Genomic DNA, 15,817 nt, shown 5'->3' on the forward strand with positions numbered 1-15,817 from the left:
TTACTTTTTTAAGGAGTAAGTAGGGTAGGTAAAGGTATGTACCTGTGTTTAATGTGATTGACAAGAAAGAATCTATAAATAACTTTATATGAAATACGCTTAGTTAGTTTGAGCTGTAAGTATTTACTTACACTTCAATAAGTCGATGGATTTGCATACGCAATTACGCACGAAAGATCTGCCTAGATCTAGTCTAGATTTAGAAAATATATGTATGTGTTGTATTTATTGTATCACGGTCGCGGTGGGGGCGGTCGGGCTCATACTTAGATCATTAAGTAATGATCTAAGGGCTCATAACATGAATCAAGATACATTGTGTACATATCCATTTAATTATTATTATAAAAGTAATAAAACATTTTGAAAAATTTACTTATTCAGGTAAATTATAGGTATATTACCGTTATATAACAGTTACATAAACTCTGGCTTTATTGATCGCAAATCGGTGCAATAAGTTTTTGGATGCGCTCGAAACGGGAAGTTGCACAAAACCGGCTCAGCATTCAATAATCTGCAATGAGCATAACTTAGATTAAGGATTGGTCTCCGCGCGCGCGCTACGACTAGATACCGCTCCACCTAAAAACAATAGCTCCGTGAGTGCGGCAACTCAGTTCTGTAGTGTGTGTAAGGCAATTTGTAAGGACGCTAGTGTGTGTGAAGAATTGTACTGCCAGCTACATAAATTTTTCCCCATAAATGGGAAATGGGCTATCTTGGAAAGAAGTTTGAAAAATATTTTATTTCATTTTGGCCTTGCCGGGAATCGAACCCATGAACATGTGACTCAAATCCACTTGCGATGCCACTATACTATCACAAAGGTTTTAGTAATAGTATTGAAAAAAAAAAACATTATGAATAAAATCATCATCATCATCATCATTGGCCTTTACGTCTCTCACAGACGATTTATGGTGTGTTGCCTGAGCAGTGTTTTTGGTGTCCAAACAGTCCAATGCGGGATCGACACACTTTTCCGCAGGTCGGACAGGGGAAGTTTGCAGAAGCCGATTCAGAGTCGTCTTGATGGCGTTTCCTCCTTCTGTCTGCGAGTACTCTGAACCAAGACTCATCACAGGATCTGCAACCCTCGGAAACAAGTTTGCGCCATTCTGATCGATTAGTAGCGAGCTTCTCCCAATTATTATGATCAATCTTGAAAGAAGCCATGTCTCGTTTCACACAGTCCTTAAAGCGGAGCAAAGGTCTCCCGATGTCTCTCCTTGCGTCGGCGATTGCACCTAGCATAACGCGCCTTGGCAACCGAGAAGGCTCCATCCTGTACACATGCCCTAGCCAACGTAGGCGTTTCTGTTTGAGCAACGTAGTCAAGCTAGGTAGCTGTGCAGTTTGGAGTACTTTCTGGTTTGTGATCTTGTTTTGCCATGTTATGCCTAAGATTTTACGTAAGCAGCGCATATAGAAGGAATTTAATCGTCGTTCCTGTTTGGCATATGACGTCCAAGTCTCAGCCCCGTACAAAAGAATGCTCAAGATGGAAGCTTGGAACACTATCATCTTAGTCTTAACAGTGAGATGTTTGTTTCGCCATACCTTTTCATTAAGCTTCCCAAACATGGTCGCCGCTTTGCCGATACGAATATCGATCTCCGAGTCAAGCGAGAGATTGTTCGACACGGTTGACCCTAGGTAGCAAAATCTGTCAATTTCGACTATTGGCGTGCCATTAAGCGATACTGTCGACCCCGCAGGAGTTCCTTGTGACAATATCACTGTCTTGCTGGTATTTACAGTCATGGCAAACTGAGAACAAGCTCGTGAAAACCTGTCTATCATTGACTGGAGCTCAAACGGTGAATTGGCTAGTAGTGCTGCGTCATCTGCAAAGAGGAGATTATCCACGAAGAGATCCTCTCGGTGTTTTTTCGACTTAAGCAGGGAGATGTTAAACAGCCTTCCATCCGTTCTAGTGTGTAAATGAACGCCTTGATGGTCATCACTGAATGCTGCACGTAGCATCAGCGAGAAGTATATTCCAAACAGGGTGGGTGCCAAAACGCAGCCCTGACGCACACCTCTGCAAACTTTAAACGGCTCTGATGTACTGCCGTTGAAAACTACGATGCCATTCATGTTTTCGTGGAATGATTTTATCAGGCACAAAAGTTTAGGTGGGCACCCGATGCTTTCTAGTGCTGAGTACAGTCCCTCCCGGCTAACCGTATCGAAGGCTTTGTTGAGGTCAACAAAAGCCACAAACAAGGGAGTCTTCTGCTCTCTACACTTCTCCTGTAATTGACGTAGAGTAAAAATCATGTCAGTCGTAGAACGCTGGGGGCGAAAGCCACATTGAGATTCCGGATATACTCGATTCGCAAGCTTTTGGAGTCTAGATTGAATGACTCGACTGAAAAGTTTTCCAACAATACTTAGGAGGGAGATACCACGATAGCAGTTGCAGTCGCCACGGTCACCCTTCCCTTTGTATATGGTCACAATATTAGCGTCTCGCATATCTTGCGGCACTTCACCTGCTTCCCAGCATTTACGCAGGAGACTAAACAGCATCGGTCTTACACACTGGAGTTTAATTATTTCGGCATGGGTTCCATCGCAGCCAGGGCTCTTACCGGATTTTAGTTTGTTTACTGCATTGTTGAACTCCTCTATAGACGGTAGATCATCTAGCTCAGTCCATAAGTCTAGTTTAGGCATATTATTAACAGCATCCGGGTGTAGATTAGTAGGACGTGAGTAGAGACCGGTGTAATGCTCAACCCAACGGTCAAGTTGTTTTCTAGGATCTGTTATAGAGAAGCCATCTGCGTCCTTTAAGGGGGCTGTCTTTTTAGGGACAGGTCCAAGGACTTGTTTGATACCCTCGTAAACACCACCAATATTTCCGTTGTCGGCACACGTTTGAATCCTGAGGCCGAGATTAGTCCAGTATAGATTGGCGAAATATCGTACGCTTCGCTGGAGAGCTGATTTAGCTGTACGAAGATTTTTATCAGTCACAGGAGAGGAGTGCAAACGATGGTTAAGAGCAGCCTCGCGCTTTGCGTCTAATAGTGGTTGAAGATGTTGGATATTATTTGCAAACCAGTCCTGAGATTTGGTAGTCATGTAGCCAAAAGCCTCACCAGCGCCGCTAGTTAAAATATTCTTAATATTATTCCACTCAACGGTTATTGAGACATCAGTATCCCAATTGTTTAAGTCAGCTGTAATTAAAGACTCAAATTTTAGACGGTTTTCGTCAATGTTCACATTAGCAAGATTTATCTTTCTTTTACCCGGAGCATGAGAAGTGTGAATCTTTTTATGCGCAATGGCCACTCGTGCAACCACTAGCGAGTGATCAGTATCGCAGTCAGCGCTATGAAAAGTGCGTGTGTGAAGGATCTCTCGTAGGTCCCTGGAACGGGAGAGCACGACGTCCAGCTGATGCCAATGGCCAGATCGTGGGTGTTTCCAGGAAACTCTGTGTGATAATTTACCCTTAAAGAATGTATTGGTTACGCAAAGACGATGATCAGAGCAAAACTCTAGCAGTCTTTGACCGTTCTCATTCATATTTCCTACACCATGGTATCCAATACAACTGGGCCATGTGGAGAAATCCTGGCCCACTCGGGCATTAAAGTCTCCAAGAATATATAGGCGGTCACCTGTACTCACTTTACTTACTGTCTCGTCTAATTGATTGTAGAATTGGTCTTTTGTCTCTTCCGAAGATGTTAGTGTCGGAGCATAAGCTGTGATGATAGTAGCAAACCCATGGATAGTGTTGAGTCTCAGGACCATTATGCGCTCTGATATTCCTTGGGGACTCTCAATAGCTGGTAACAAATCATTGTGGACCGCAAAACCAACTCCCTGCTGACGAATATCAGTGTGACATTTTCCCTTCCAGAAAATAAGTTATGAATAAAATAAGTTCAAATTAAAAGTGTGTTTTTGGGATATGCAGTACGGCAACACTAAATGGCGTCGTATTTTCGTAAACAACATTTTCAAAGTACAGGTGAAATATCGAATAATACGATTATTCCTGATGGTACGTGATCCCAGTGTCTTTCTTATTATTTGTTGTATTTTTTTTAAAAAGTTTTATGGCACAAACAGGCATTTTACTTCAGGTTTTGTCCAAAATCTTTAGAAACTATCGGTACGCCCTCTCCACACAATGCTTGTGACACGACTGGCTCGGGTACGCCGATTTCGGCGTACTTTTAGTTGCCGCATTTTTCGAGTACGCGCGCCGGCGGTATCTAGTCGTAGCGCGCGCGGAGACCAATCCATAATCTAAGGAGCATAACTTCAACAATGACACACCTCCAGTGGGTTTTATGGTGGCAGTACACATGGGGCCAACGTGTTGGGCCAATGGGTTGGGCCAACGTGTAGAGAGCTACTTGGCGGTATGTTGGCTTCATTAACCTAGTTGGCGCCAATATTGGCAGGCCAACCGAATGTTGTCGGTTTTTTGTGCACACTTCAAAGGATCTTGGCGCGCTCCGCAAACAGCGTTCACACGTTGGTGTCTTGTTCAGTTTATTGTTACTCGTCAGTGGAGACAGTAACGTTGCGCGTCAATGAAATTTACGTTTCCATGTTCCGATAGCGATGGCGGCGCCGATGTGGACAAGCAATGAGGTTTTACAATTCGTAGAATTGTATCGACATGAAGGAATAATTTGGAATCCACTGCATGAACTACACAAAAATAAAAACCATATGACTCAATAAATTAGATGTTTTATTTTCTATTTAAGTATTATATTATTCTAGATGTTTTTCATAACTCACTTTCATACATTTGCGATAAAAAAATGAATATATTAAAAATGAGTAAAATAGTATGAAACAGTTAGGTACTTGTTCTTAAAAATTAAATAACAATAAACAATGAGCATGATTTTGATCAAAATTTGCTTTATTACATAAATAATATTATCAAATATCACCAATCAATACATCCGTCCGTAATCATTAAAGTTTCGTTTTATAGGTAGTTAAAATTAAATTAAATGTAAAATGTACACATTTTAAACATTTGAAAAAATCTAAACATATTTTTTAATAATGTTTCATTTATACAGAAATAAAAAAAAGGAAAATAGAGATTGGAAAATGGTATCATCGCAGACGGCAGAGTACACTCAAGAGTTATTGGTGCACATGTACGTAATAATTAATTATTAAACGCACTGTATAAATAAATTGCCGCGGCTGCAAGAACTTCTACGGACTACGTCCATCTTTGAAGCGCCAATGCAGAATGATCAGTACGCCAATGTGTGAACAGGAATCTTGATATCCTTCATTTTTTCCCAACACGTTGGCCCAACGCCTTGGCCCCATGTGTACTGCCGCTATTATAATTGGAACGTTTGCGCGCGCACTCGGCCGCGATATCGAGCGCCTAGTCCGCCTAGACGTCACTGTCATCGAGTTTTCAAATTTCAGTTGTCAGTTGTCAGCCAAGCGAGGCGGACGTGTGTGTTACTCAGTGAACCAGTGCGCGGAGCTTTTAAACATGGCTCTGCTACGCCGGCTGGCAGTGAACGCTCCTCGTGGGATTCGCGTACTCTCCACGCCATCCTCGAGTCGGGACGAGCTGGACCTGACGTTCAACAGCCCGAAAGACGCTTTCAAGAGCAAGAAGACCAGCGAACTAGTGCGGGCGTACCTCGTCTACCAAATATGCTCGATCAACTGGATCGTCGAGAACAACGACATGGTGAGTAAATCGATGAACAGCTGATGTCTTATGTAACTGTAACAATGTGCCGGCGTCTTTTACGCACGGAACGTGGCTAAAATTAACTGAGACACGGTCCTTGAATTTGATTCGCTGGTAGTGAGTGATGGCGAGCGAAGTTAAGTCTTCGTGCGTGTTTTTGTATTTCGCGAACACACTGCACATTCAACCGGTTTTTTTGGTCCCGTCGATGTATTATTCTAGATCGCATGGGCCAGGCTGTTACGTCACAGTACCCGTAGTAATTTGAACAATTTAAAATTGAAGGAAATCGTAGATTACGCGTATGGTACTTACGTGTGGCGAATTCCTTATTGGGTTTGAAAATTGCGATAACGCCGTGGGATTTGATTGTTTTCCATGAATGGGGAATGGATTTGTGGTGAAAAGTTTCATGGCGCATGCGTTTTCGGTCCGCTGGCTAGACGGTTATGTAGACCGGCTACCCGGCGGCGGGCGAGGAAGTCCGCGGTCGACCTAACGCAACTTAGGTCGGCTGAGGTCTAGACTGGTTTCTACTTCCGTGAGAACTATTGTATTAGAGAAAGAGGGACTTTACAATTTTAATCTACGTATTGATCTTATTATACCTACTTGGGCTGTGGGCAGGTGTAGTCAGTCAGGAATTTAATAAATATTGAAAAATAACATGTGCATATGAAATAATTACATGCATGTTATTAAAGAACATTTATCGACCGGAAATCTACCCCTTTTATGGTGAATCTCGATGTTTACTTCTTATTCTGCCAATAAAATATAATGATTGGGTATTTTCTCATTATCAGCTATCGATACGATACCTACCTACCTACTGAGCGTTACTTATGTACCTAGGTGGTGAACCTACATATTTTTTGCAGATTCCACGTGGTGACACAAATTGATCACTTTTTTGCCCGAAACATACCTAGAACTTTTGGACTACTTTAATGATCGGAATACATAGGTATTATGTTTTGTATCACTTTTTATTTCATTTAAAGTTTACGTTTACGATAACAGTATCGTTTATACTCACCTATCCACATAACTGACAAAAAAATTGTCGAAAGAAAGGACTCCGTGAAAAAATAATAATGATAGGTATCAGAACTCCATTTTAAGTATAAAAATGACGTAAATAATGGTGTCCCGTGTCATTCACCTGCTCTTGAATTCGTTTATAAAAAAAATATTGAAGCTTACGTTATGAGAACAGCTGCTTGTTGGTTTGTGAACGAAAAAATACTCATTCATGCTTTCCGTTTTGATAATAGAATAGCAAAAAAATTGTCGGTCGTACCTAGATAGACCGTAAGTTTGCAAAAATAATAAAACAAAAAACGTAAGTAAACGTAGTTTTCTTTACTTAGGTAGGTACAATATGGAGGACTAATTATTGCTTCCATTGTTTAAAACCAAAAATTTAGAGGATTCATCGCCTGATTTTAGGCGACTCACGTCGTCATACGACCTTCGCATAACTATGCCTAAATCCATCGCGTTTAGATATTGAAAATCAAGCGCAAGCTAGATTTGTTCTCAAGGATAAAAATATTCCATACAATTGTTTCTTTTTAAGAAAATCTAGTAACTATTTTTATGAAGGTGTAATATTTTGATGTTTTAATAACGGGTCAATATCTTCAAACAATAGTCGATGCACAGCTGATTCGATGTTTTTACGTAATCATTAATTTTATAAATGTTTTCCTCAAAATGATATGTTCAGTAATTAGGTACCTATTTGCCTTTATTTTTTTACAACGCAATAATTTATTTTCGCATTTAGCGCGGGCATAAATTTTTTCTAATCTTTCAATTTCTCTTATCTGCAGCTGCGGGATCATTAGTATCCCAAAGTTACACAACTTTGGGATATAGGTATCATGCCAACAGGAAATTCATTAAATTATTATTATAAAACCGAAACTTATTAACCCAATCCAATATATTATACATACTAATATTATAAAGGTGAAGAGTTTGTTTGTTTGAACGAGCTAATCTCGGGAAGTAGGTACTTGTCCAATTTGAAAAATTCTTTCGGTGTTAGATAGCCCATTTATCGAGGAAGGCTATAGGCTATATCATCACGCTTAGGCCTTAGACTAACAGGGTAAAACCGCGGAACACAGCTAGTTGTAAATGTTTGTGAATATGTCTGTCTGGTTTCAATCACGCCTGAACGCCTAGATACGAACTTAGTTAAATGAAGTGACTTGAAATGAATCCATTATGTACCTACATGTTTATACTTTATGTAAAATTTAGTTGGAGATAGAAAACGAATCGGCAATTGATTATGCCTTTTGTACTAACTGAGATCAAGCCTAATATTCATAAAAAAAAACTTTATAAATACTCTTTTAAACAAGTCGTTTAAACAAATCTATACTAATATTATAAAGCTGAAGAGTTTGTTTGTTTTAACGCGCTAATCTCGGGAACTACTGGTCCGATTTGAAAAATTCTTGCGGTCTTAGATAGCTCATTTATCGAGGAAGGCTATAGGCTATATATCATCACGCTATGACCAACAGGAGTGGAGCCACGGGGGTGAAACCGCGCGGAGCAGCTAGTTACTTATATTACGATAGCACACAAGGAAATGAAACAAAAAAGCTGTAATTCAACACGGCTACGTAAAATTCACTTTGTAACAAATTCTGGAACAAAATCAATGTGACAAGTTAATTTTGGCATCTTTTTTTGTAAATGTAGGCCGAGACATGACGAGCGCTAGGCGGCTAGCACAAAGCAGGTCATAGGTAAATGACCTAGTGCTTCGATTTGTTACAATAGGTACTGGCTATATAAATGATGATTTTATGCTAAGTACAGTTTTAATCGAATGGGAATTGATACCGATGATCTCGATTTTTTTAACACCACGGACTTATGTAAAAGTTTACAAACATCCTAATGGTAGTGAGCACATATTATGTTTACTATACTATAGCATTTTACAACTACCCCCTTCTTTTATAGCTGCCAAAAGTTTAGTATCTTTTTATTGTTTAATCTTTACGAAAAAATCAAATCTTCCGAATATAATATTATAATACTTGTGGATTTATTATCTAGCTTGCCAAAAGTAAATTATTTATTGAAATCGCTATAGGTGTTTAAAATATCGCTTCAGTTGGAGTTTATCCATAAACAAACAAACATACGATCAATCTCTCTCTCTTCATAATGTTAATCAAGATGTTTTTAGATTATTAGATAACGCATAGCTATGTTTTGAAGAATCTTTCAGGAAATTTTATTTTGAAAGAATAAACTAATGTTTTTTGGTGTTTTGATCTAATTAAGCATACGAACGATAGATAGCGAACAGTTAATAATAAAATAGACAGACAGAAATCGTCGTAAAACTGGTTATATTGATAAAATGTCGTTTACGTGCACGCGTGCATGGTAACAAGTTAACAACTAACAAGGGTGCTTTAGTAGACTTGGGTTGATCGTCATTTGTCCCCTTATGTTCGATTTGCTTATGGGTGAATGGATTTTGACGTTTGTCTATGAGTTCCTGAATGATAAACAGTTGCAAACTTTGATGTCGTGCTAAAATTTTAATTTTATTTACAGAAGATTATTTTTTAAGACAATTTTTAGATATTAGTCTTTATAACTAGACATCGGATTATATGCATTTGCATATTTGCATATGCAAATGCATAAAACTCTCTAATTACGGCGTTAGTGCATATTTTAGCCTTTTTCCCCAATCGTGCATATTTCGTGCATAAATCGTTAAGTAGCGGGAGTTTTGATTGGTCGACTAACCTTTATTAGCCAATCAGAACGCTCAGCGAGTAAACAAACCCTATTTTGGCATGGCAAAATGGCAAAAAATTACAAAATGGGCTCCATTTTAAGTAAATTTTGAGCCATTCAAAATAGGGATTCTATCCCTATTGGGGACCCTTTTGGGGCTAAAAACGTAAAACACGGGTTGAATTCCAAAAAAGGGCTAGATTTAGCCCGGAAAGGTCTAAGGTGGCAACACTGGGCTCGCGGGTGACAAACGTCACAAATTTGCGCTCGAAAATTTGGTAAAAATGCTTAATTGTATGTTGGCACAAAAACTATACTCAATTTCAAGAAAATTTCAATGTTTTTGTACAATCTTTCATTTAAATATATAAAAAAAATAAAGGTTTTTTTGATTTATATGTGCATATTTTAGGCATATCAGTCGTTTTTAGTGCATATTTCGGCCTTTTTTAGTGCATATTTGTTTCAAGTCGTCTTTTTTTTTGAAGTACCTAATCGGTACCTATCCAGAAAAAAAACGAATGTTTTCTGATGTCAAAATAATAAACGTCCTTTATTTTGAACAGGACATGTGTCTTACCTGCCTCGGTGACACAATTCTCACGTCAAAGCTCTGTGTGCACGCACCATTACACACGTCGCAGTAAATTTATTTATAAAATATACGAACATTATTGATTCGGTTAATAAGAGATGTCGGATATGTATGAGATGTCAACTCAATCACTTGGCCGTGGCGGCGTGCCAGCTATCCATCGAGGGTTGAGTACCCTTAGTGGGGTTTCCCCTTTGTACAGATCACGTAATGTACTGTCATTTCGCATAGAATTTGGGCTAGATTTTGTAGAAGATAAGTCTCTTAGGCATAGTTATAGCTGCTAGATTTTAGCGTGACAGTGAACAGAAGAACAAACAAACTTTCGCATTTATAATACAAGTTAGTTCAAATTACAAAATAATATTATGTATTGCGAAAGCCACGAAGAGGATAAAATGGAGCAATATGTGCACTGTGCAGACTGGAAGCTAGTCAGTTGATATGAAATATCCCATAAGAAACTTGAGTTTTCCTTCCGGATACTTAGGAATCTATTAGACATACAGGATAATGAAATATTATTTGCTTAGAGGACGTCAATTCCTGATAACACGCGACAAGACGTAAAGAAAATGTTTATTACAAAGCAGACATTTGAAATAACTTGAACATAGTCTAAACCCAGCTGACAATGCAAATTAGATCCTTTAAGAAATTCTGCCATCTGAATGATACCTTGTTCAAATTAATCAGTATACGAAGGTTGGTTATGAAGAAACATTTATGGTATTACCACAAAACAATTTAAACACAGTCTAACTTTAAACCAGGCATCTGTCACTTTAATAGTTGTATATATGTGAAATACGACAAAACCAGATTAAAGAGAATCCGCGCTTAAAGTTAAACCCTGTCTAAAGTTTTTTGTGGTAAGACAGTTAATGAATTACATTTGCCAAATTAGGATAAGTAGATTACGAATTATGTATCTATTTGGAGGGATCAAATTAAAGCCCTTCCTTTGCCGCATCACGTATGCGGGTAAATAGCTGGTGCAAATCATCGTTACACTTTAATTGTTAACGTTATTCCATTATTATTAATCACATACACCCTTTCCTTAATAAAATAAATATTCTGCAAATATCCTGGTCATTTTATGATGCACTTATTTCATATTTATGACGTGAATATCTGCGGTTTTGAGCGTATGACACCTTGAGTAGGTAAAGTTAAACTATTACGATAATATACTTTTTCATTAAATATTAGTTTTTATAGCTTTTTCCATTGTTTCATTAAAATACTTATTCATTCGTTTTACATCCTTGAATAATTTATTTTAAAATTTAACTTTACAGACATTTTAAAATTAACTTTTTATGTTAATCTATTGTCGGTTTCATTTAATTATGTTTATTTAAATTTTAAAACCTTGGTGATTGTGAAGCAAGGTTTTTTTCGTGAATTAACTGCTATTGTCATTATAATTGTAATCTTATTTGTCTAGAGATGAACGCGTTGGCTAGACACTTAATTTTTCACGACATTTTTTGTGATGATTTATAGTGGTTTCTGATGTTTGCTAAAAAAAATGTATTTTGGCGACATTTTTAATAGTTAGCCACTTTTATAAAACATCCTAATCAATAAAAGTGGATGCTGGAGAATGTCGCCTCGAGCGAGAAATATTTGAGCTTTGTAGTATTAAAATATACATGATATTTATTGATATTTATTCGCACATTTTTATTCATTCAACCAAAATGTCCAATCAATTTTGCGATACCTATCAGAGAACGTGAGATTAGCATGACTTGCACGCGAGCGAAGCGTGAGCGAAGACCCTAGTATCTAAACAAATTGTAAAAAAAAAAGCCTAACGCATCAAAGGCAAACACTAAATAATACATTAACAAGATTTTTATTGTACCCAAATTAGAAGAGATAAAAATAATCTTCGTATGCGTTTGAACCTAACTGGGCTGCCTAAAACTGGATTTTTCAGTTGATTTCCATTTTGATAAGGTCACATTATATGCCTTGTAAGTAGATTTTCTTTAACGAGTATTTTCCGTAATACTCGGCCCTTATCCCTCGGCCTAATTTCTTAAGTAAGTGCCACCCATTAAATTGATTAGATACTTGACAGCTAGCTGAAAACAATGTAAAATAGCCGAATAGTACTGAACCAATTCAGCTGAAATTTGTAAAATAGATAGTTCATGCCTTGTTTAAAAAGCGTGTTTATACAGCTAGGTGCCACAGCAACACCTTGTACGAGTATAGAATATATTTATTATATAAATGCTCTTTGCAAAGTTTTTTGTTCCCCATAGCGGTTTAGTGACCCCTTGATCTAGTTTGATTTAGTTTTTGTAAGCAGAAACCTGAATGGCCGGCGGTTAGCGCCCGGTTAAATATAACTGTAGTTTATTAATTTGTTTTATACGACCTATTTTAATTTGCGACGAAATAAATCTCTGAAATAGGAAACACTAGATTTCCGCCCGCGGCTTCGCCCGCGTTTGCAAAGGAAAACCCGCATAGTTCCCGTTCCCGTGGGAATTCCGGGATAATTTCCTATGTGTTAATCCAAGTTACCCTCTATATGTGTGCTAAATTTAATTGTAATCGGTTCAGTAGTTTTTACGTGAAAGAGTAACAAACATACATACATCCATACATCCATACAAACTTTCGCATTTATAATATTATTACTAGTAAAGTAGGATTTTAATTACAAGTGTCTTCTCATAGCAAGATTGTTTAATCAGATTTTCCGAAATATACGTGTCTCATCGCGATACGTGCATTGGAATCTATTACATATAATAAATCTGTAGAAGGGTCAATTCTGTACATTGAAAATATTGAAAAAATAACTAGCAGGGGGTGTTACTGGATCGATACCAAACCCAAATATGTGATTAAAATTTTTGTCTGTCTGTCTGTCTGTCTGTCTGTCTGTCTGTCTGTATGTGAAGACATCACGTGAAAACTACCGGTTCGATTTCGATGAAACTTGGTATAATTATACCTTATTATCCTGGGCGTAAAATAGGATACTTTTTATCCTGGAAAAATACGTAGAAAAAAAATTAATCTCAATTTTTCAGTTATCCATAGACGTTGTTCTGTAGTAGGTACCGCGAACACACGTTGCGTATTATTATAGACCTAGCCGTATTTGGGTCCAATAGATATTTATAAGATGTCATTGTCCGAGTTACTCAAAATGGAGAAATAAACCATCCACGCAAAGACCGACATCCGCGCGGACGGAGTCGCGGGCGGAAGCTAGTAAGAAATAAAAAAGAGGGTAGATGCGAGTCGTTACAGTAAGAAGGTAGAAGCTCGATCAGTTTGAGTATAGATTTAAGGCGAGGTAGGTATTTCAACGCGCCGTTTGCGCGAGTCGTTCCTAGCGTCGGCTTGTCAAGAAAACGCGTGGCAACGTTAAGTTCTGAGATATAATATGTATTTAATAATTACAGGGCTTCAATTGAAAACCAAAATTTAGCACGTTTTCTGCAGTACATCAAAATACATATCTTTATATAAAAAATATTTACAAAATCAGAAATTTCATTATTAAATAATTCATTTTCGATTTTTATTTTAGCCTATTTTTATCGTTTTATATGATCGAGCAAAATACACGTGGTTGTGTGACAAATTAGCACAGTTTTAAAGGACTCCCCTTAATAAATCTGCGACTGTATGTGAATGTGGGAGGATTATAAATCTGACTGTACTATAAATGTAGACTATACACATTAAATACTGTAATGGTATTTATGTTACCCGATTTTTAGAACAGTTTTTTTTATCATGAAGGCGAGCGAATGCCTTGAAAAATTTTGCTCTGAATATTTTATCTTAGTTTATTGCTTTGATATTGGAATGAGATTGGATTGTCTGTGGAATCGTAGCTAACAAACGGATTGACCGTTTTCGATGAGGTTTTTTTTTTATTTGAATTTAGCCAGCTTCCTTGTTTCCTTGTACCTTGTACTTAACTGGTACCTACTGTATTGTATCAGTTTCCAGAACTTACTTATATTATTAGCATTTCTGGCATAATATAATTAGAGATTATATAGACTTCTTCATTACTTCATGCGTGCCCCTATATTTTTTTAGTTCGGTGGCAAGTCGAGACGTTTTTAATTACACGTCAAATTTAATTTATTCGTATAATAAACTAGCTTACCGCCCGCGGCTTCGCCCGCTTTCTCTAAAACGATTTGAGATTTAAACTATCCTATCTCTCAAGTTGGATGCACATGGTGTGCGAATTTTATTATAATCGGTTAAGTGGTTTAGGCGTCCATTGAGGACAAACATTGTGACACGAGATTTATATATATTAAGATTAATAAACACAATCAATTATTTTTCCTATGCTATCTATATGTACCTAAATAATGCTACATAACACGTTACACGCAGTATGTAGATAAAATTGCCCCCCCATTATACTTACTTACAATATTGTGTTTTTGTAATAGATAACAATAATTACACATTCAGCTATTTCCTCGCGTATCGATACATAATTAACAATACGTATGAGAAATTACTTTTTCTTTCATACTACCTCAATACTTCTATGCGTCATGCTGGCCCACGCTGTGCCAACGTCTGGCCGACCGTGGGCCAATCCGCGTCACTATGTTGCTCTTATGTAACCGGGAGGCGTGCCCTTCAGAGGTTTTGACGTCGTGATTAGATTAGTTCGTTTAGATTTATGTTCCTGTACGGTCTGTGTTTTGAAACAATTTGTTTACTGTGTGATGAATGGGTTTTGATAGAACTTTCATTTGGAACAACTTCTTTTGATAGTAACTGATTGAAAACTTTATTGTTATAATATAGGTAGCATGTTCTTTTATTAGTTTAGATAAATACGGAATATGTAGGGGTCTTCAAGCGAAGAGTGAACCGTTACCTACAAGGGAAGCGCCTACCATCTTAGACCGCATCTTAGCTTTCCATCAGGCGAGATTGTGGTCAAGCGCTTCCCTATCTAGAATAAAAAAATATGTAATCGACTGAGAAACATATTTAAAGGTGTACAGGCTATATGCATAAATATATTTTAAAACCATGAATATTATATACCGTACGATGTATTTTTTAAAACGAAGCTTTAGTTTTAAATATATAATTTTAAATATATTTTACTAGCTTACCGCCTGCGGCTTCGCCCGCTTTGTCTAAAACGTATAATAAATTATATACTAAAACCTTCCTCTTGAATCACTCTATCTATTAAAAAAACCGCATCAAAATCCGTTAGATTTAAGCGTACAAAGGGACATAGGGACAGAGAAAGCGACTTTGTTTTATACTATGTAGGTAGTGATTAAGCTTTTGTTTTAATAGAAAATATCGATCATTGATCTTAATCTATCTGATTTCATCGTATTGGTTTTATTATACTCTTATCTAATCCTATATTGGTTGTGGAATTTCTTGATGACGGTTTGGTCGCTTTGAGAATCGATATAATTAACCTGCTTACTAATCTATAGATTGCCCTAGGTCTGAGGCCAAAACAAACGTGGCATCTAGACTTTCATAGGAAGGAAGAGATATATAATATTTCATTTCGATATTGATTTTATGAGATCTAAGCAAAATTTGATAACATTTCTCTGAAGAATTGATGTTTATTCTTGTCATCTATCGATAGATAAATTTATTCAAAATCTGGTCACACTAGAAAATATGTTATCTTCTAGTGTGACTGGAAATAAAAATATAAC

At 37.3% G+C, this 15,817-nt stretch overlaps 2 protein-coding genes across 3 annotated transcripts in view; one reads left to right on the forward strand and one right to left on the reverse strand.

Annotated features, from left to right (window-relative positions):
• Positions 1-918: 918 nt before the first annotated feature.
• LOC123700381 lies at positions 919-3,777 on the reverse strand. Its single transcript, XM_045647582.1, has one exon. It carries the CDS (start codon positions 3,775-3,777, stop codon positions 919-921), a length of 2,859 nt encoding a protein of 952 aa, XP_045503538.1.
• A 1,622-nt stretch (positions 3,778-5,399) lies between these two features.
• The window catches only part of LOC123700120 (proline dehydrogenase 1, mitochondrial), a 28,162-nt gene continuing 17,744 nt past the window's right edge, over positions 5,400-15,817 (forward strand). The window contains exon 1 of one of the 2 annotated variants that reach the window (XM_045647250.1): positions 5,400-5,716. In XM_045647250.1, coding sequence (XP_045503206.1) covers positions 5,513-5,716 — 204 coding nt within the window. In that variant the 5' untranslated portion in view covers positions 5,400-5,512. The remainder of the gene's footprint in view (positions 5,717-15,817) is intronic. The other variant, XM_045647251.1, reaches the window with a different exon arrangement.

Source organism: Colias croceus, chromosome 19 (genome assembly GCF_905220415.1).
Source record: "Colias croceus chromosome 19, ilColCroc2.1".
Classification (NCBI taxonomy): Eukaryota; Metazoa; Arthropoda; class Insecta; order Lepidoptera; family Pieridae; genus Colias; species Colias croceus.